General features: G+C 38.6%; 1 protein-coding gene and 1 long non-coding RNA gene across 2 annotated transcripts; one reads left to right on the top strand and one right to left on the bottom strand.

Annotated features, from left to right (window-relative positions):
* The first annotated feature begins 166 nt into the window (after positions 1-166).
* On the top strand, positions 167-9,076 carry rcan1b (regulator of calcineurin 1b). Its single transcript, XM_056739542.1, has 4 exons — positions 167-520; positions 4,677-4,850; positions 6,067-6,226; positions 6,440-9,076. Exons 1-4 carry the CDS (start codon positions 419-421, stop codon positions 6,607-6,609), a joined length of 606 nt encoding a protein of 201 aa, XP_056595520.1. The 5' UTR covers positions 167-418; the 3' UTR covers positions 6,610-9,076.
* Positions 9,077-9,925: 849 nt separating this feature from the next.
* On the bottom strand, positions 9,926-10,972 carry LOC130413971 (uncharacterized). The gene is made up of 2 exons (XR_008905562.1): positions 10,609-10,972; positions 9,926-10,523 (listed from the first exon to the last, which is right to left on the bottom strand). It is a non-coding gene; the product is annotated as an uncharacterized LOC130413971 (long non-coding RNA).
* Positions 10,973-22,366: the final 11,394 nt, after the last annotated feature.

Genomic DNA, 22,366 nt, shown 5'->3' with positions numbered 1-22,366 from the left:
ATCACAGTTTTCAAACGCATACGCGCACAGAAAACTGTTAATGACTCGTTGTGAATACATTTTAAACATTGTTCATCAATTTGAATAATAATCAATCACGTCGAGCAATGCTACAAACAGAGCGCGTGTGCGTAAGCGGAAATAATGACGTCAAATCAGCTGTTTCGACCCCCAGTGTAGTGTCGCAAGTGCAGACGTCATCATCTTCATTTCAGGAATACATCACGCAGCACTATGCGGCACACTTCATGTGCGCCGGTGTCGACTGTGTCGAGTGGCATTGTGTGTGTCGGCTGTAGGGTTTCCGCCATGAGCTGAGCGCGGTGACGTATGCCATCAAAGCGCTACAGCGTCTGAGATCAAAGCGCCGCCGCGTTTGACATCTAAAGCGCCGACGGCCGCCAAAACATCTGTTGCCATGCAGCAGCCGGAAGCGTCTGAGGTCCAGCTGAGCGACCAGCCCAACGCGCTCATCGCATGTAAAGTGGCAGAGGACGTTTTCAACGAGCACCACTTAAAGGTAGGCGTGCACCGTGCGCGCACTCGGATCACTGTGCACCAGGGTATCCAAACAGGACGCGAGCTAAATGCTGCTTTCGTGAAGAGCTCAACTGCTTTGCTTGATCTACTGGAGGCAGGATTGTTCGTCTTGAGTATCGCGATCAGGAAACGACACTGTGCTTATATAGACATGCGCGTTGGCGCTGTGTGTTTTCAACACTGATCACGGTACTACCATGTTTTGGTTTTGTGTGCGCGCATGCTACCGTGTTGTTTTGTTGTTCACATGTGGGTCATGCCAACATTGTGTTTTCTTGATGCTGCCATTTCCGCTTGGACCATCCTTAAGACGGACCGTTGTTTTATGGAAGATGTAAACTTAGCAAACCAAACCTCTGCAAGCTATGATGAATTTATTTTGATGTCGGGCCTATGACGTAAAACACTGTCCTGTGCCATTTCCTCACCCTCCTGTCATTTCAAACCATTTTTGACTTTCTTTCTTCCGCAGAACACAAAAGAAGACTTGCATCCACTTGCATTGCTTTTGTGTCCATATAATAGAAGTAAATGTGTGCCAGCGGGGTGCAGTTTCCAACTTTCTTCTTTTGTGTTCTACAGAAGGAAGAATATCGTGCAGGTTTGATTGGCAAGAGGGCGAGTAAATGATCGTGACGGAATTGATTAGATTTTTGGGGTGAACTATTTATTACTGTTATTTAATGGCACTTAATTCATGTTTTGGGTGGTTGCTAAGGTTTTTTACCATGATGCTCTGCAGTTTCTATGGCTCTTGTATGATGTTGCTCAAAGGGCCTCAGTATCCCTAACTATTAGCACATTGAGTTAAATATTTACATACTGTGATAATGTGATTTATTAATCATACAGTCCATTTTCCAACTTCTCTTCATGTTCCATTTTAATCAAAGATCTTGGTTATAGTTTCAGTTGTGTACTTCTGTTCAGGGTTTTTCATTCATCTGAGAGCAGTCATTTTAATATAGCATCACACCTGCTGACCTGCGTCTGCACAGATGGAAAAGAAAAGAACGCCTCAACGCTTTGTGTTTTTCCAATGACAAGATCACTGACCAATCGCTGACCTGCAGGATGTTTATCTCCGACACCACTGACACCAAGTTGGTTTTTCTCCACCGTTCGTGACTTTCATCACAGCAGTTGTTAAAATTAGATTTATTATGTAATATTACTCATCCTATTTTTAGTGGAAAGAAGGATTAGGTGTTGAATTTGAAACCATCCCGTAAGAGAAATGGAAATGTCAGTCAGGCTTACTGCGTTATAAACACAAAAAGGACTTTTCCAGAAGACTGTGTCCCATTGGGTTTTTGCACCATTGAATGCTACTTGAAGTCTCGGAAGTTTACACGGTTCATGATCTACGGTTGATCTAATTTGATTAGTCAAATAAGGCACATTGTCATTGGTTTCCTTCAAGCTTTATGCTATGGTTAGTCTTGTGTTCGTAACACACTTTGAATGGTCAGACAGTGGTTTCATCGTGTCTGTTATCAGATATTTATATTTCGGTCAATGAAGAAAACTTGATCTGCACATTTAAAGGTAGACTACACGACATGCTTGAAATTCCTTCTCATAACAGCTGTGGAAGTTAGAAGAGCAGTTCTTCAACTGAAGGTAATAATAGTATAGACGTCTGTGAGGGGCTTAAATGTACCGTGCATAAGCGACAGCTGCTGTCTCACCTCCACACGTCTTTGCATAAAGCATCTAGTTCTGCCTCCCTTTGCATTTTTTCCATCACTTCTTTCGGTTTCATATTTCCATGTTTCCATTCTGTCACAGCGGCAGAGATGCGCTGTTCTCGTCCCATGAACGCACCTCCACGCACACGCAGGCTTGAGCAGTTTGGGTTTTGTAAACTAACAGAACCCACGAAAACATACACACACCGACACGTTTGTACATTCACTGATGTAATGGTTTTAACAATGAGCTCATGACATGTTCTAAGACCTCACACAAACCGTTCTGCATTTTCAATGAGACATAAGCTTGGGTTCCATTTAAAGTTACAAATTAAAAACTGAGTCATCGCATAAAACATTTGCAGATAAAGTCAATGGTTTCCATTCGGTGAGTCGAAGAGAACAATATCATAATATTTTGTTACAAAACATCACTAATAAAAATGGAAATGGAAGCAATGGCTTGATGTTTGTCGTCAGTATTAAAGATGAAATGGAAGTGCTGAGTCTGGACATACATGAGGTTTGGGATGGACATATATGATATGTCACTTTTACAAATAAACCATTAATAAAGTCCAGACCTCATCGTTCTAACATACCCATAACTCTCATTTCTCTTATCACATGATGGCGTGTCCATAAAGCTTTTTTTGCAGAAAAATGCACATAACAGGTGGATGGAAACATGTTAATTGTTTAGTATTTTAAGCCATTTGTATGTGAAAGATAAACAAGAATCCTCTCGATGGTCTAAATGTCTTGAGTTTGTTTTCTTTGAGTTTTGTCTCTGTAATGTTGGTCAAACTCAGAACAGCACAGGTTTACCACTGAATTGGTGAATGTGTGACTACGGCTGAAAGAATGCTTTCTATCCATGCTAGATATTTAGTGCACTATTAAAAGTATTTACTTCTTTTTAGAGTCTGTGATTAATGTTCGAAGTAGGACTTTTTCTCATGAAGCGTATCTCGACCTCTCCACAAATACCATAACCCTGTTTAAAACTACCCTAGCAACTAGGGACACACAATATATCGCAAATGTGCATATCACAATATTTTTGAATTAAAAAAAATTCTAAAAGTTTTGTATAGACCACTTTGAATGACGATAACAACGCTGAACAAAAATAACTTCTTTCAGTTTTTTAACACTACACATTGGTTGAACAAAATGCAATTTTTAACCCAATCAAAATGTGAGATTCCAATTAATAAATAAATCTGAAAGCAGAAGTGCTTCTGGACCAGTGTTTACATATTGTGAAGTAGTCTATAGTCCTTAAGCTTTAGGTGGAGAGACTTTTGTGAAGATGATCAGTAATCAGAAATAATGTCAAATATGTATGTTGGTTATATAACCTTCAGTTGTTAAATAGATATTTTACAAACTTGAACCATTATTCTATCACACATGGCATTATTTATCAAATGATTGGTTATCACATTCAATATGTTTTAAAACAATTTAAATAGATTTTAGAAGGGAAATACTTTCATTGGATATCGTGTTATTTAGCATTGGAATATCGCATTTTTGTTTTATATCGCACAGCCCTACTAGCAACCATCAAGAACCCCTAGCAACTGCATAGATATGAATGAATAAACACTCAACACTTTAGCAACCAGACACCAGCATCAGCACTCACAGACCATCATCCAAACCAATGAAGTGTTCTAGTTTAGATCTTTGACAGATCAGTTCTTGTTTGCCAGAGAATAAAGGAGTTTAGAATTGACAATCTGAAAGTGAATGGAAACATGCTGCAGGGACAGAAGCAAAGGTTACACTGAAGAGTGTCGGACACAAGCGGGTGATGTCATGAGTTTCCAGTCCCTCAGGAGGATTAGTAAATAACAAAGAGAGGGAGTCGGAGAGGTAAAGACACTGGTGTGGTCATCTCTAGCGGTGTGTACGAGAGGAAGGAGGTGCTCGGAGGCGTGGGCTGTGCTATAAACAGCATGAGATCTACTCAGACCTGGCAGCACAGCTGAAAGCGCGAAGGAAAGACCAGAAGCTCCTCTCTGTTGGGATTGTATGGAGTCTGTTTGCTGGAGAGAAGTTCAGAATCGGTGCTCGGGTCACATTGGTTGCATCTTCATCTGGCTCTGTGTGTGACTTTCTGAATGTTTTCAAATCCTGGTATTGGAGGTTGTCCTTTTTGTGGAGGAGTTGGCTTGCTATCAAACTGAAGTATGCATCTTAAAACAACTATGTGCAACAGTGTCTGTCTAGTGGCCATGTTTGTAGACCATGACGCTTTCAGTCGACCGGAGATCCAGGTGAGGTTCGTGGTTATAGAGACAATGTTTAAGGGAATAGTTCACCCAAAATAAAAATGCTGTCATCATTTATTTAAACTCTACCTGTGAAAGACTCCAGCTCACCACCAGCTCACCACACTTTATTTATAGCGTCTGTGTTTCTCATCTGTAGGTGCAGTTTGAAGCTTTATTTCGTGAATTCGATCAAGGCGCATCGTTCCAGTTCTTCAAAAGCTTCAGACGGGTTCGGATCAACTTCACAGATGTTCTCGCCGCAGCGGAAGCCCGTGTCAAACTCCACAAGAGCGACTTCAATGGAAAAGAGATGCGGTTGTATTTCGCTCAGGTAAAAACGTACAGAAAAGCTTTTTGAAGAGACCGTGGTACAGTGAGGGTGTGGAATTAAATGATTCTTTTATCATTCAGTCTAATTCAAAGTCCCTCTATGACTGTTGGCCACTGTGTAAGTATGATCGCTTATTAAAACAACATTTCGCTCACAAATCGTTCGTGTCTGTATCATAAATGGAGCTACACATCAATAAAATGCGAATTGTATTAGTTTTAATCCCTGCAGAAAGAACAATATAAACCCAACTGAAACCATTACAGAAATTCAAATGGTTTCCATTCAAATACCATTATGAACCATTAGCCATTCCCATTAAAACCATTTCAAAATTCCTTTTGTAGTCTGTTTTGGGCATTATTCTTCCATGCAGAAAAAAAACTATAGAAACCATTAAAGATGTTTTAATGCTTTTAAGGGGATTTGTTTTGGTTTTAATGGAAACTGTAAGGGTGTCTTCTGGTATTTGATGGATTATATTGATGGGCTGGGGTAAATCCTACTGGAATAATGCCCAAAACACACTACAAAAATGAGTTTTGTGATGGTTTTAATGGAAAAGGCTAATGGCTCATAATGGTATTTGAATGGAAACCATCAAAACCTTTTGTAATGGTATCTTGTTTTTCCCTGCTTAAAAACCACTGACCTTTCCTGTAGTTCAGGTTAGAGCGTGGCGTTCGATCCCTGGGATTGCACATTAATAGAAACAAATGTATAGTATAATGCAATGTAAGTCCCTTTGGATAAACGCATCGGCCAAATGTTTAAATAAATGTAAATGTCACAGAAATTCTAATGTTAATCAATGAAAAAACATTTCACAACAGTAGCTTTTTCCATTAAAACACATCCCACCAATAGAATCCATCACATACCCATAGACACTGTTGTAGTTTCACTAAAACCAATACAATTCTTATTATAACCATCAAATCCATTTCATTTTCTATTGTGTTTTGTGCAGGTTTGTGTTGTTTTTGAAGGGGTCTTGATCGAGCTACGGGGCAGAGTCACATGCTTTGTGTTTTATTACAATGAGAAAGAGACTCGTCACATTCGATAACTCACAACATTAGAAAATACACTAGAGGGAGTAAAAATGCCTTGTGTTGTGTTGTATTTGAAACGCCACACCGACGACATCATTGTGTCCTCATTTGGGTAAACGTTGTTCTTTTTCTCTGTTTGTCTTTCTGACGTCTCTGTACAGTCGATACACATCGGCAGCTCTCGCCTAGAGCCTCCTAAACCAGACAAGCAGTTTCTCATCTCTCCCCCTGCGTCGCCCCCTGTAGGCTGGGAGCAGTCGCAGGATGCCACGCCATACATCAACTACGACCTCCTGCGTGCCGTGACTAAACTAGGACCAGGTATAAAATACTCAGCATCACTTCTGTTGTTACTCTAAAAAATATGATCATGTTTATCATCATTTGATACCTCGAAGAACAGGCTGCTTTCATTTTTTTAGGGTTCTCAGTTTTACATTCACAGTGGCACATTGTGTTTAAACACGATGCAGGGTTTGGCCTCAAACTCAATCTATTTATTGTTCAAGAAAAATGTGTCCAAATGTATTTTAGGTGAGCAGTACGAGCTCCACACGGGAACGACCAACACGCCCAGTGTGATCGTACACGTGTGTGAAGACGACAGCTCGGAGGGCGAAGAGGAGACGGAGGGCAACAAACGCGCTCGCCCCAAAATCATCCAGACCCGTCGTCCAGACAACGTCCCTTCAGTAAACCAGTGAGAGAGCCATTCTGGAGAATTTCATTTGGCTGACCAGCAAGGAAATAACCAGGAACCTGCAGTTTGTCATCCTGACCACCAGAGGGTGTTGAGCGCCAGCCCCTTCCCAGTGGGGCAGAGTTGACCATTCTCCTTATCTCAAGTTCATTTCTTATTGTCCATCGCTGATGGAATCAGGGACTCTGCAAGTTTCTCTCGTCTTAAGAATGTCATTATTTGCTTGACATGGCGACTGTGTAATAGCGATCACATCCGGTTTGAAGGAGTTCTGTGTAGCACAGAAAGCTGAACATTGTGTCTGAAGTGTTGAGTGTGTATTGTTGCCATGTGTTCACATTCATCGTCATTATCACGTAGCGTTCGTACCACCTTTTTTTTTTAAAGTCATTATTGCTGAAGTACTTCACGAGCTCCTTTAAGTATTAAGCACTTTAAGAATAGAGCCTTATAACGTGGTGAACAGACAACATCCTGAAGTACTCGTCTTTGTATATAGAGCGCAACGGTGATCGCTCGCATGTCCAGCGCTCGTGGAAGTGTGTTTCCAATTTATTTGTTCCTGAGAGAATTCTTGTTTCATTCTTAAGAGTATTTAAACCCAAACTCAATCAAACTGCTTAAGCACAAAATGTTCTGACAAATATCTGAGATAGATCAAGGGGTAATGAGCTAGAGAACTGCTATCCCATGAAGCATTGCGATTGACACAAACATCAGGTTGGAGAGGAGCCTCACCATTTGATCCTGTCAATCATTTTCCATGCGTTCTTTCCACAGATCTTTCTGCATCGCTGAGGCATGATCAACATATTTTCAAATTTGCGAGTCGAATTTCTTTACTATCATTGTCTCTGTTAGAACCAGTGTGATTAAAACGATTATTATCAGTAAATCCCAATTATTATCTACAAGAAGACTAGTCGGGAAACTGTGGATTAGTCCAGAGGCGTTGAGAGTCGTGATAACGGAAGTTTTTTACGTGTCACGTGATTCATGGAGCATTCAGATAGTTCCAGGAAGTTGTTTTCTCTTTAAATGCTTTATTTGGTTATTCGTTTATTCATTATTACGTCTTTGAATGGGATAAAGGTTTGTCACAATCGTTCTGTTTAGCCACAGCTCCACGAGTTACTTCTGGGAACTATTGAGACGCTCCATGAACCTCCATCGATGTGAAGTCTATGGAGCTGATGCCTCTCTCTCTCACTCTCTTTCTCACTCTCTCTCTTACTCTCTCTCACTCTCTCTCTCTCTTTCTCACTCTCTCTCCTTCTCTCTCTCACTCTTTCTCACTCTCTTTCTCACTCTCTCTCTTACTCTCTTTCTCTCTCTCACTCTCTCTCTTTCTCTCCCTCGCTCTCTCTCTTTCTCACTCTCTCTCTTTCTCTCTCTCACGCTCTCTCTTTCTCTACCTCACTCTCTCTCTCTCTCTCACGCTCTCTCACTCACTCACTCACTCACTCTCTCTCACGCTCTCCCTTTCTCTCTCCCTCTCTCTCTCTCTCTCTCTCCCTCACTCTCTCTCTCTCCCTCACTCTCTCTCACTCTTTCTCTCTCTCTCTCACTCACTCTCTCTCACTCTTTCTCTCTCTCTCTCTCTTTCTCTCTATCCCTCACTCTCTCTTTCTCTCTCTCTCTCACTCACTCTCTTTCTCTCTCTCTCTCACTCACTCTCTCTCTTTCTCTCACTCACTCTCTCTCTTTCTCTCTGTCGCTCTCTCTCTCTTTCTCTAATAACAGAAAATATCCTCTGTATTTTTCAGACCTCACATACTCCAAAGAAAACAAGTTCAGATTCACTTTGAAACAATATAACACTAATACTTCTACATGTATTAAGGAAACGTTCAAAAAGTATTTTTTGTTTGTGGTTTTTCTCACAGTTTTCACGTGTCTTGTCCTGCTGTCAGTCTTTCACATTGCTGTTGGTTGATTACGTCACTCCCGAGGTTTGATTTTGTTGAAATTCAACAGATAATACACCGGAATGGCCACAACACATCTAGATATGATGATTTAATGAAGATTTGGAACCTTCTCTTGTTTTTTTTCCTGCGGTATATAAGCTTGAGTAGATCATTCTACAATATTCGACGAGATCTTGACTTATTAGTATAGTGTAGAAATCGGCAAATCTATTTCTTTGAAATGACATGACATGTCACGAGCAGACGTTCAATGAAGATTCTGAATGTAAGCTCCTCAACACAGCCGCCGTGCGCTCATCGTGGTGTTTGCAGAATGGCTCAGTTGTGCTCTACCGTCTCTGGAGATCTTTGCATTATTCTAGATGTTCACATGTCATCCAGCCATTTCAAGCAGCTGTAATGTACTGTGTATATTTGATGTATTTGAATGTAGCTCATATCTTGAATATTTCAGGATTTCTATCAGAAAAGAAGAAATAATCAGCTAGCAGGAGTGTGAGGAGAGATTAACCTACCTTTAATAAAACCATCTTGACCAAAGACGTGAATCTCGAGTTTATTTGTGTCTTATGGAAATCAGGTTCTTGTGATCTTATAGTTTTATGACCATACACACGATTGTTATTTCTTCACCCTCATGTTTTTAAAAACACTGAACACAAAAGAAAATATTTAGAGAAATGGTTTGGTGGTTTTGTTAGTGTCATTTGGTTACCAGCCTCCTTCAAAATATATTCTTCAAAACAGGTTTGGAGCGACAATGATGCATTTTCATTTTTGTGTGATATATCCCTTTAAGACGCTTGATGTGGTTTACTGCAGGCTTTGTTTTATCAGGAACATCTTGGTCAAAAGGTGGAAGTGTCCTTGCCATGGTCATGTTTCTGGCTCACAGTTCATCTCCAAAACAATAGAATGGAGCCACCTGCTTTCAGTCAATGAGCGATGTTCATACTATTAATCAAAATGATATGATTTGTAACAGTCTTTACTCTATATTAAAAGGTCAAATACTTTTATGTAAATATTAGGGCTGTCAAACATTAATCATATCCAGAATAAACTTTTGTGTTTACATAATATAGGTCGGTGTTCTGTGCATATAATTTTGTATTTATGAAAACATACACATAAGTACATATATTTAAACAAAAATATCAAATATAACAATTAATACATTTCATTTACTGGTAAATATAAATGCATACATTTGAAATGATGTTTATCTGTATTTGTATTTTTTGTCTTTCTAAATACAAAATGAATATGCACAGTACACGGATCTATGTTATGTAAACACAAAGCTTTATTCTGGATGTTTGACAGCCCTTGTAAATATATCATATAAATGCTTGTATATATAAACTGCTATAAATCAAAACTAACCAGTAGACAAAGCATTTTTATTACAAACGTAAAGAGGTAATAAATAAAATCTGAGTATCAAAAAGAGACTTTGCAGTAACACATGACGTCCAGATGAGCATCTGAATCCACAGCAGCCTGAACACACGTCTTCACACCAAACGCTGATACTCTCCTGAAACACACAAACACTGTTCAGGTCATGCGTGATTCACTGGTCTATAGAGCTCCGGAGGTTTGCGTCATGCAATCTGAATTCAGGAGAACGGCTGTAGCATTGGTGTTGACACCGGTCAAAGCAACATTTATAAGCAGGCTGTTTGGAGCTTTCATTTAATCTTACTATTGTAACACGATGGACACCTGCTGTGCGCCAGGATGCCAGAACAGGTGAGGAAAACAAAGGATCCTGAATCCCCGATAGACGATTAAATGGTTAACTGCAATAAAATGTGCTAACCAACACATGTCACCAATAACGTGATCTCTTTGCTGCCCAATCCCAAACAAGACACATGAGAGCAGCAATCGCCTAACGTAAGTCCAGCCGTGAGCTCCATCGTGTCTGAACACCACCCATGGCTTCAATGGAGGGTCATTGAGTTTTGTGGGAAGGTTTAACCTGCAAGATCAGCGATTTAGCTATTCTGGCTACAAACAAGGACCGCTAGGGTCGATTACGTTAGCTAACAACACAATTGACTTACCGTTATAATGACGACCAAGCAGGTTAAATCCGGCAGACACCAAAGTTGAACATTTATTACAAAATTCTCCAGGCTTTAAAAGAGTCTCCGGAGTAACGTAGGACGATGAAAGGTTGATGAGTTAGTTGTAGATATTAGAAATCGATCGGTTTCTTTATTGATGGGCATTACAGGGATCTGTTATGTTTAATGTATGAAGTTTTGCTCTGCACAGGTCTGTGAACTCTGTTTCCTTGATACTCAATCATTTCATATCGGCTGCCGTCTGTCCTATCCTGCCAGGATGACGGCGTCTGATAACTGCCGGAGCTCTATTTAAATCAAAGATGAATTCTTATTTCTACCTTTGACACATGTACCTGCTCACAAACTCATGATGTCAGTCATCCTTCTTGTCATCGATGATTTCTTGAATTTGCTGAGCAAGTTTCTTCTTCATTTCCACTTGCTGTTTGAGGGCGGCTTCTGCTTTCTTGCTCTGATAGATCTTCGCTCCAGCAAATGCCAAACACAACAACAGAGTTTTGGCTGCCAGTATGTAGAGCAGCAAAGGAACATTGTCCAAAGCCTATAAAACACACAGTTCAGTCACAAAACGTTCAATTCACATTCAACCTCAAAAGAAAAATGTAGAACGTGAGGAGTTTTCTTTTGGTGACAATATTTCAAAGGCAACACATTTCTTTTCAGTAATACTGGTTATAATCCATATGTGCTTTACTATGACAATAATATTATTAAACAACACAAATGCATAACTAAGTATTCATGAATTAACAATACAACTCTTTTTTTTACAATGATAGTCCATAATGACCACAAGTGTAAAGTTTCAAAAACAACTCCCAACAAAATAAAAAGATTAGTGTGTTTGTCTTCTGCAAAAAAATCCTAATTTTGTGAATTAATTTGATACCAAACTATGTATATATCATTTCATTTATGTTTTTTTTCTATGACGTAAATATCACTTTCAGAACAATTATTTAAATGACATAATCATCTCCCAGGAAGTGACATCAATCTGGAGGGACAACAACTGCACAAACAAACAGGGCTCTCACTAAAATCCTTGGTGTTGTTGGTTTTGACACGAAACCTTTACTCTAACCATCTAAACTACATATGATTGTTAAAATTGCCAAAGTACACGGGTGCGTGATGACGTCATACTCGAAACACCAAGGATAAAGTGAGAGCCCAAAAAATAAGATTATTATGAGCAATGGACTGAATGCATTCTGTGATGATTTATGGCGTCAGTAGATTTGTCTCTTTTTGTTTAAGCACCTAAGTTTAAGTAGGTAACAACACTACGTACATTTTAAAAAGTTTACTGAAAAGTTTATAGTTACTAAACCATGATAGAAAACTACTCGGCACAACATGGACAAGTAACGTTCAGAGATATTGTTGTCACTTCACAAACAAGACGTCTTAAGACCTTTGCTGATGTCTAGCACAGTCTAGAAGGTAATGGAAGGGTTTCTTTATGCGTGCGCGTGCGCGTGCGTGCGTAGCAGCTGTTTACACACGTTAACCCTGTAGTGCCCCATTTTGCCCTGTTTGTACCATGCAAGTTACTAACGTTGAGTATAATGCGGTGTTTAATTACACGTATAGTGAACTGTTACAAAAAAGTACAAATAAAGTATCAAGTGCCGCGGTAAGACCTAGTTCTTTGCATGTACCGCGGTAATACCGTGTGTTTTGTCAACTGTTTACAAGTACGTTGTATTGCCGTATAAATATCATAGTACATGTAACATGTTTAAAGGCATGCTCCCATATGTCAATACGTCTCCAAAAATGATAACGATGTTACTGTAGCATTACCGAACTACGACATCCGGCTGACATAATACATTATATAAATAACAAAGGCATAGTCTTACCCGCCAGTTGATCATGATTATTTCTTCTGTATGGTGAATAAAAACTCTGAATTTAACTGAAGGCTTTTCTATTTAAACATCTTCACACGTGGCAGTAAAATGACCCATTGGGGGCGTGTCTTGAGCACTGTGGTAACGTTAGAAAGAAAATCGGTGGAAAAGCAAACAATAAAAATATGCGCATTTTAATTAAATGCGGCCTTTGGCTCAAAGATATAAAAAATTTGGACAAACATAAAATAACTTTATTTCATGAAATACGTCGAAATGTCCCTGTAACATGGTTTAAATAGCCTATGCTTCATTGTTCGAGAAGCTGACGTTGCACGCAAACGACGTTGTCTTGTGACGGCCGTTACTTTTTAATTCGGTGGCCAGAAAGAACCAATCGGTGTCGTTTTTGATTTACCGAGTGTGATTTTTTTATAAACGCATACATGTAGGTCCCTTGATCACGTTTACATTTCTGCATAGTTTAAATCCCGTATGATTGAACTATTCAAACGACCATAACTTTGTCTATACAAATGTTACCAATACGATGAAAAGCGTTCTGATATTTGAATACATCAATGGATAACTGTCTTTCTGGATCGCACAGCGCCACCTAGAGGAATAGTTCAATGCGTCCAATGATCATGATTCGTGACGTTTTAAAAGCTTTACGCATTAGGACACGTGCGAAGTACGCAGCCAATCAAAATCTCTTTCTTTAAAGAGACAGTTGTCCTTCTAGAAAGACATGGAACATTATAAGAGCAGTAGTTCACACTCAAAATGATATTTCTGTCATCATGTTCACACCCTAATGTTATTTCAAACATGTATGACTTAATTCCAGTTCTTTCTGCAGAACACAAAAAGAAGATATTTTGAAAAATGTTGATAGCAGAACAGCACAGCCCCCCATTCACTTCTACTGTAATAAATCCAAGTGGAAGGGGTAATCCAAGCAGTAATACACATGATACACACATCTTCCCAGTGAGTACAAATATACAACAGAAACAAGATCAATGCACATGCTATACACATCCTATGGCAGATATACATCAGCAGCCCTTACACGTGTGTTATGAATATCAACCGGAGGTGATCATTGAGTCAATTACTAAACACTCCACATTTTCTTTCATGGCTGAGGGTACAAAACTCTTCCCAGAACCTGTTTTGTTGTGTGATAATTGTCTATATCCACCACCTGAGGGTGAAAGAATGAAGCATGAATTTAGAGGATGACACCAGTTCTTTATTATAGGATTTGCTCTGTGAGTGATGGTAATATATTAAAAACATTATTTCTGAGTGCACGGTAAAATGGCAAGTGACACATAGAATAATACTGCGATACAAGAAAAGTAATTTTATTTCAAAGAAAATTGTAGTTAATACTGAAGTTACTGGAATATTATTTTCAGGTGAAAGCCCTGCAGGGGGCGCTGTAATATTACATTTGACTGTACCTGGACGAGTGGAGGTTTAGATATAAGGGCTATATTCTCTTTTAGATGGAGTTTAGCATGTCAGGCTACACCTAACCCTACCTAATAAAATACTGGTGAATTGCCAAAAAATAATAGTTTGGGTTTGGATTCTTTGCAGTGAGAATGAAAAGATAGGAAGATAGTTGCCTAAGTAATCTTAAAGTGACACTTCACCCAAAAATGAAAAATCTATCATCGTTTACTCACCTTTGAGAGTTGTTTCAAATCTGTATACATTTCTTGGTTCGGAAGACACAGAGAAAGATATTTGGAAGAATGCTCATAACCAAACAGTTCTCAACATCCATTGTGTGAGGAAAAAAAAAGACTTAAACCCATTTTTTGTTCTGTTGATCACAAAAGAAGATATTTTGAAGAATGTATGAGGTAAAATCTGTCTGGTTATGAGCATTCTTACAAAAATCTTTCTCTGTGTTCATCAGAACAAATACATTTATACAGATTAAAAGAACTCTAAGGTGAGGAAATGATGACAGAAGGTTAGAAAAAGGAATTGTTGGAGGAGCAAACAGGGAATCTGAGTTTGTCTGGATCAGGTGAAACACTTCACTGACTTTTCTTTGTGCTTGAAAAGAAGATGCAGGACGCTTCTGAGAACAGCAACAGCACAGCCTGACACTGTTCTCTTGAAAATGAAAGAATCGACCTCTAACATCTGATGAAAATAATCAACTCAACTCATCTGATCTAATCTAGAGAGAGTTATTATGTTGAATTCTCATTCATTTGTATGTTTTAGTGCGATCTGCTCTTGCGCACCTGCCGGTTAGGTCTCATTAGTGCCTTTTCTAAAATTATAACTTTTTTACAGTTCACAGTAATTGAAATGAATTATCAAATGTTAAGAATGAATTGTTGTGACATCAGTCTGACTGGTACAATCCTCGCCGGTCCTGTCAGCATCTCTGAGATGGGTTTCTGTCAGCCCACACAGGATCAATTTGCTTTTCACATTTTTCGAGCAGTTGAGGACTTTTTGAAATGCATTTGGATTATTATCGATGGCCTGAAGTGCTGAGCTCACCGGTCATAAAGTGGAGCGTTAATGAGTGTTGGTGGGAGTGAATGTAGGCGGAAGAGTTCCTCAGTCCAACTGAACAAACATTAAAGAAAGAGAGAGAGAGAAGTGCAGAATGTCTTGAGATCTTCATGAGCTGACCTCCCTCACCACCTTCGCTCCGCAGGCCCCCGCTCTCAAGCGCTCGGCATGCTGGGTAAAACAACACTCTTTTTTGAATCAGCGCAAAACAACATCTGTCGGTTTGTGCAGCTGAGCTGTTTTTGTATGTTCAGGCTGAACGATGGGAGGTTGGAGGTCTACGTATTGATAGACTCTCCCTCGTAAACTCCGTTCCAAGACCTGCGAGCCTCTGACCTGAGACTAACATAGCCAGCAGTCATTGGCTGGAGTTATAGAGGTGACTGTAGGCCGCGCTCAAACTGATTTTGCCAAGTGGTTGATGTCCTCATGGAAAAAAAATGTGTTGACCTAAAGACAACATTTTTATAAATAAAACGCAAACCATAACTTACCCCTTAAATCAGAGGGAAATGCTACATGAACACAATGAACACCTAATCGTAGTTGTAAGATTAAACTTCAAATAACTGTAAACTTTAATCTGAAATCTGATTGGTTGATTTAAATGTTGTCATCAAGCATGTCGGCCGTGGTGGTGGAAAAAGACTCTTTTACATGATGTGTCATGATTGTATCATGCCGTGGAGCTTGAAGCCCAGGATGGAAACCTCGAGGTGCTCCAACATTTGATGTGAAATGAGCTCAGTGTCCCCAAACCTTTAATAGAAACCAACTGCTTTCTTCCTTTACAAGCTTTGTCTTGAAATTCCACAAATAATTCTTCTTTTCTTATTTCTTCAAATGTAATGTTGTGTTGGATCAGTTGTGGTTAACACTGTTGTGACACTGTTCGTAAGCCCTTGTATTGAGTGAAAGGACATTTCTTGAGATCTTCATTAGAAACTTTATATATTTATGATACTTATCATATGTATTTACCTAAATAAACATAAGTTTAAAGTCTATATTTTTCTTTAGATTTTGTTTATTTTACACTACAGATGATAGTTAACAACACCAATCCTAAAAAACAACACATGTACGGCTACTGTTTAGAGTTTCTCTTTCAGAGAAAGTGAAAAATTCACTGTTTATGTGAACACACATTGTCCTCGAGCTGTGTGTCTGTTTATGGTGCTGGTCTTCCACCACTTGACACTTTTTATTGCTCAGAGGTTTTAATTCTTCGCTCAGGAGTCATGACGAGTTTCATTTATATCTCATTTAAAGGGACAGTTCACCCAAAAGTGTCATCAATTACTCTCCTCAAGTTGTTATAAATCTGTATAAATTTCTTGCTTCGGAGGACACAGAGAAAGACATTTGGAAGAATGCTCATAACCAAACTGATCACATTAAGACTTAATAACATTAAGTCAGATCTTTGACTTCATCAAAAATTGTTTTAATTAAAAAAGACACAGGTGTCGCTTGTTGTTCCCTGAACTCTTTGGACAGAAGCATCTGCCAAATGACAAAATGTAAGTGGGACTGATGTCTTTTTGGAGTTAATACAATACATTTGACATGTTCTATAATCATTTTTTATTATGTTAGTAAGGAAACACATTCATTCCGGGGGGGCAACAATTAAATTTTTCCTGCTAGTGCACGTGTGGTTTTATCACAGATAAATGTCTGGAGGGGGGTTGATGTCCCCCTGATGTTCCAGTGTTTGTGGTGCATGTTCTGATCGGCACCTGTGCTCTGCTGGAAAACACATGCACGCATGCACAGTTATTTTAGAAAACTTTTTAAAACAAAACACCAAATCAATTCTTAATATTTCTTAATCTGGTCATTACATTTGTTTTCTACAATGTTTTATGCTGAAATGTTAAATAATAATAATGTTATATTGTATTCACTAACCCTAACCCTATAGTAAGTACATGTACCTGTATTTTTCTCTTACTCTGTACAAAAATGGTTAATTAATTACACTGTAACAAGAGCACTGTCAAATAAAATGTAACCGAATTTTTTGCAAACTACTTGCCTCCAATTGTCATATAGAGAACATTTCTCATAGTCCGTTCATGTCCTGATAGATTCAATTAAGTCCCGTCCTACATGTCTCCTCATTGAATATCCTGTTTTGTTCGGGATCACTTCACATCAAACAATTCAAATGGCTTGCAAACACTGTATCTCGTATAAATGGTTTTGAACCAGAATTGATTCATTTATGTTTTGTCATTATGCTCTTTGGAGCCCCATAGACATTTAGTTGACAGTGTATTTGTTCATCTGCCATAATAATACAGATACAAACTGCGCTCAGTGTAGATAGACCATTACCATCCATGTACATCCATGTTCACTCCAGAGTCCAGACATCAAGTGCATCTCATCCGTTTGGTTTTCACAAGCCATCTGAACTCTTGAGCACATCTAGAGCCGATCCATATCTCCAGCCAGAGGCTCCGAGAGCAGCGTGTACAGTACGAGAAGAGAATGTCTGAACAGGTCACGTGCTGAACACGTGCAAACTCTGGTGATGTATGACACGCAGCTGTTTCAGACGTCTATAATGAGCTCCATATAGTGCCTGTAATGTCCTGTGATGTTTTTAGATAGCAGTGTTAAAAATGACATCTGAGCGTTTCATCAAGGAAATTTGACACAATGATGCTCGTATGTTGTGTGATTCATTGGAAGGATGTTAGCTTGCGGTTGCCATAGTTGTCAACATGTTTCTTAATACAGTCGCTACACTGTTCGAGATGGTTGATAGGGTGTTGCTTCAGCTACGGTTGCTAAGGTGTTTTGAATTTGTCTTAAGTTATATCTAAGGTGGTATGAGGTCAACACAATATAATTGATGTTCCAAACTACAGTATTTTTAAAGTGATGTTTTCTCCATTTGGATCCAAATTCCAGGGGGTAAAATATGGCTTTAGAAAAATGTCAGCATCATAATTTTATTTTTTAACAGAGATTGGTAGATCTATAAGTAGAATTTGTTGACTTCAGCTATCCTTGGTACATTACATGCCAATGGCGGCATTTCTAATAGAAGAAAAAGCATATTTTTTGTACGTTTTTTCAAGGTTTGCATGCCTGTTACTTTAGAAGTATTAAAGATATCTAAAACATCTTTGGGAATCTTATCTGGTTGTCATTTATAAGGTCCTACATGGTACAGTTCCAGAGATATGGGAAGCTCAATACATCTCCATGAGCAAATTGAACCCATTTTATGGTTGAAAAGCAAATGTGGGTCACTTTGCACACAGCTGACTAATAGTAGGCTATTATATCAATTTGTTTGTTTGATTCTAACAGATCATTTTTTATTTTTTCTACTGATCCTGAATGTGTGTGACTTCAGCACAAGGTGCATTTAAATGATTAAAAACTCCATTAATACAATCCAGCTCTTTTCTTTAGGCCACAAGTGGATGCTAATTAAAGTTGTGGCATGAATATTGATTCATTGACAAATTAATCCAGAAAAAGCTGGCGTAGTTAAACGGATGTTAGTGAGAAACCCTGTGACAGAATGGCTTTTGACATCACAGTTTGGCATTTGTGATGCAGAGAAACATTCTTTGTGATAGACGATACAGCTCATGTGGGTAAAACATTGAGCGCTTGTTTGCTTCATTTCACCGCAGATTTCTTTGTAAACAAGACACATTTCCATGCTGGATTTGCAGAGAGACTGAGATGAAAAAGCAATGCTGTGCCGTCAATGTTGAATCCGACCGGAATCTTATGTGAGTAAAACACATACCGTATGTATGATGCTTCATTATTGCTATGTTAGATGTGTTTATATGTCCTGATTGTGTGTAACCTAGGCGTCTGACCAAGTTTACAGAAGGCTCCAACTCCGCACGTAGATTGTCAATGAGACACAGAGATGTTCATTACAGGGCACACTGATGTCTTTTGGGACTGTTGTTCAATCATAGCAGTGGGCGTTTACTTCCATGTCTTCAATGCGTTTTACTTATTGATTTTGTAAAATGCTGTAACAAGTTAAAGGAATGGGAAGAAGGAGGTGGGAACTGGAGAATATTTAACAATGATTTATAAAATATTTATAAAATGTAGATCAGTGGTAAGAGCATTTTTTTTTAGATTCAACTTTATTGTCATTACACATATACAGTGTAACGAAATGTAGTTTAGGTCTAACCAGAAGTGCAATTAGCAATTGCAGGATATACAGTGTGAATAAATACAGAATACAATATTAGGAAAATACTTTACAATGGGCATGTACTATGAAAATATGACAGTCGGTATGTACTATGAACAATATAAACAGAAGGCTATATACTGTGAACATTAATGTACAGGTGGTTATGAACAGATAACAATATAGACTATACAATAGTGCAAGTGACCTGAGTGTGCATAAGTTACAGACATTAGCTATTAAAGTTACAGTGCAATACATGAGTAGATGCAGTTATACATTTACAGTGCAGTAGATGAGTTAGTGCAGTTATTAAAGGTACGGTGCAGTACATGAGTTATTGAAGTTATACTGCAATACATGAGTAGATGCGGTTATACAGTTACAGTGCAGTAGATGAGTAGTGCAGTTATTGAAGTTATAGTGCAGTAGATGAGTAGATGCAGTTATACAGTTACAGTGCAGAAGATGAGTAGTGCAGTTATTGAAGTTATAGTGCAGTAGATGAGTTAATGCAGTTATTGAAGTTATAGTGCAATAGATGAGTAGATGCAGTTAGTTATGCAATAGATGAGTTACAGTGCAGTAGAGAAGTTGGTGCAGTTACTGAAGTTATAGTGCAGTAGATGAGGTAATGCAGTTATGAGAGTAGTCCATTAGTGCAAATGAGCATTCAGTGTAATATTTCAGGTGTGCAAGTGAGCAGTATAGAGTGCAAATGATGCAAATGATGCATCATTCCGTTAACAACGCAAGGTTGTGGGATCAATCCTAGGGGATTGCAAATGCCTATGTAAAATGTACAGGATAATGCAATGTAAGTCGCTTTGGATTAAAGCGTCTGCCAAATGCCTAAATGTAAATGTAAATGTAAATAAAATAAAATAAAATAAAATAAACAAACCACAAAACAAAACAAAAGTAAAATGCCGGCAGCTCCCTCATGGTCAACTGTCGGGCACACAAACATAATAAACAAATAAAATAAATAAACAAACATAATAAACCATAATGTAAAGTCCAGGCCTGGTCTTCTCTCGTCATACACTCCTGTCGCTCGTCCTTTTATGCTTCCACTCATGATAACTCGCGTCAGCGGCCTTTCGTCGTTCACTCTGGGCTCTCGTCCCACCTTGCTCGATACAGACGCATTTTGTAAAACTTATTGATTTCGATGTTCTTGAATGTAAAGACCACGTGAACGTCAAAAGTAGACCTCGCACAACAGTATAAAATTATCAAAAAGGCCAGTTCATCACACCTTTAAGTGTGTTAGTTAAATGGTATCAAACATTTCTCACAAAATCGTATTTGACGGCTTAACCTTTAAATCCCATAAAGAAAAGGGTTGCAGATTGAATCTTTAAACGCTCTTAAAAGAAGCATATTTATTTAAACATGCAACATAATAAAGTCACGTGATTGGAATGTTTAACCCATCTTTAGAAATGAGTATGCATGATCCTTCTGGAATACATCCTAACTACACAATGCAAGACTCCTTCGATGATTCCGCATGATACAGCAGCTCAATGCTCACATCACTTGAGCACCATTGACGTCACGACGTCCCTGTATGTATGATGCTCAGACGTCATGTCAAAGGTACACGTCCCTGTGATGCTCAAAGAGGATTTCTCCCATGGGTTAAAACCAGCTTTGAAGATAACATATCAGATGATAAAGGCTTTGGATTTGAATACATTATTCTGAACTCAGTCCAGGCTAGAAAACCTGTCTGCAAAGAGATCTGCATGATATTATTCATGAGTAAAAAAGTGTTTTGAAGGCACGATTCATTTGAAATGATGACACCAGGCAGAAGAGATGTCAACAATGTGTCAAACTGAGCTCACATTAGTCAATATAAGTGAAGATCTCAAGATCAACCAAACGTTTCTCACCACATTTACTCAAATCCAGATGCTTTTTTTATAGTCAAACATTTTCCAGCTGCATCTGGGGATTTAGGCCAAAGTCTTTGGAAAGATATTTATAGCAACATGCTTCACATGAAACACATCAGGCATGCATGATCATGAATGTTTCATGTGTTATGTGAAAGGTTGTGTTGGTGGAAGTGCAGCGGCGGTGTATCTCTGCTATCAAACATGTTTTTGAGATTACTCTCATCTAGTGTAACCTTAGCTGGGAAATCTCATGGAAACATCTGTCATATTTTGACCTGACTTTCTTATTAAAAACTCCTAATTCATTCATAAGTTTAATAATTTGAGATTTTGGAGTTCACAAGCTCACTGCTATAGAAATACATAGGTCTTAAAAATGACAAAAGCACAGTCATAAAGTGAACAAAACAAATCTATTTGTCTCTTATTTCATGACACAGTCAGATACGCAACACTCATGTTTACTTAATAGAAAAAAGCTTAAAGGTTGGTGTGAAAACACGGGACAGAAGAGAAAACTGTGTTGTTTGTGTACGCTCCCGCACAAAGAAAAGAGGCACAATAATGGATTGTGTTTAAGTTTTTTTTATCACCAATCCTGTTAACATGCCTTTAGGACACTTTACATTTACATTTTTAGGCATTTGGCAGACGCTTTTATCCAAAGCGACTTACATTGCTTTATCCTATACATTTTACATAGGTATTTGCAATCCCCTGGGATCGAACCCACAACCTTGCGTTGTTAACGCAATGCTCTTACCACTGAGCTACAGGAAAACTTGAATAAACACCAAGAGCCATCAGGAGTTTGTTTACCTTGAAAAGATGGTTAAAATTCACTCCTGTTGAAAGAAAAAACACAAAACATTTTTTTCTTGTTCTGATGAATAAAGCAAAGCCATTGAGGTTTAACCAGCATTAGGGGGAATAAATAATGAGGAAACGTTCATGTCTGTCCAACCAAAGAGAAGGTTTATCCTGAAGAATGTCTGGTGTTTCTCATGTTATCATTACAGATATATATCAGCAGTGATGTAGGACAGCTGCACCAAACACCAAATTGAATCTCAAGGGAAGGAGTTCACAGAAACAGAAGATTAGCACAAGTGCCTATTAATAGCGAGAAGAGATTTAGAACAACAAACTCATTCAGTGCATTGAACTCCTAGCTTTTGAATAACCGCCTCAGGTAAACGCTCACCATCATAAAACTC

This window comes from Triplophysa dalaica, chromosome 2 (assembly GCF_015846415.1).
Source record: "Triplophysa dalaica isolate WHDGS20190420 chromosome 2, ASM1584641v1, whole genome shotgun sequence".
In the NCBI taxonomy this organism is placed as follows: domain Eukaryota; kingdom Metazoa; phylum Chordata; class Actinopteri; order Cypriniformes; family Nemacheilidae; genus Triplophysa; species Triplophysa dalaica.
Note: the sequence above shows the minus strand (reverse complement) of the source record. Positions and strands in the feature narration are given on the sequence as shown.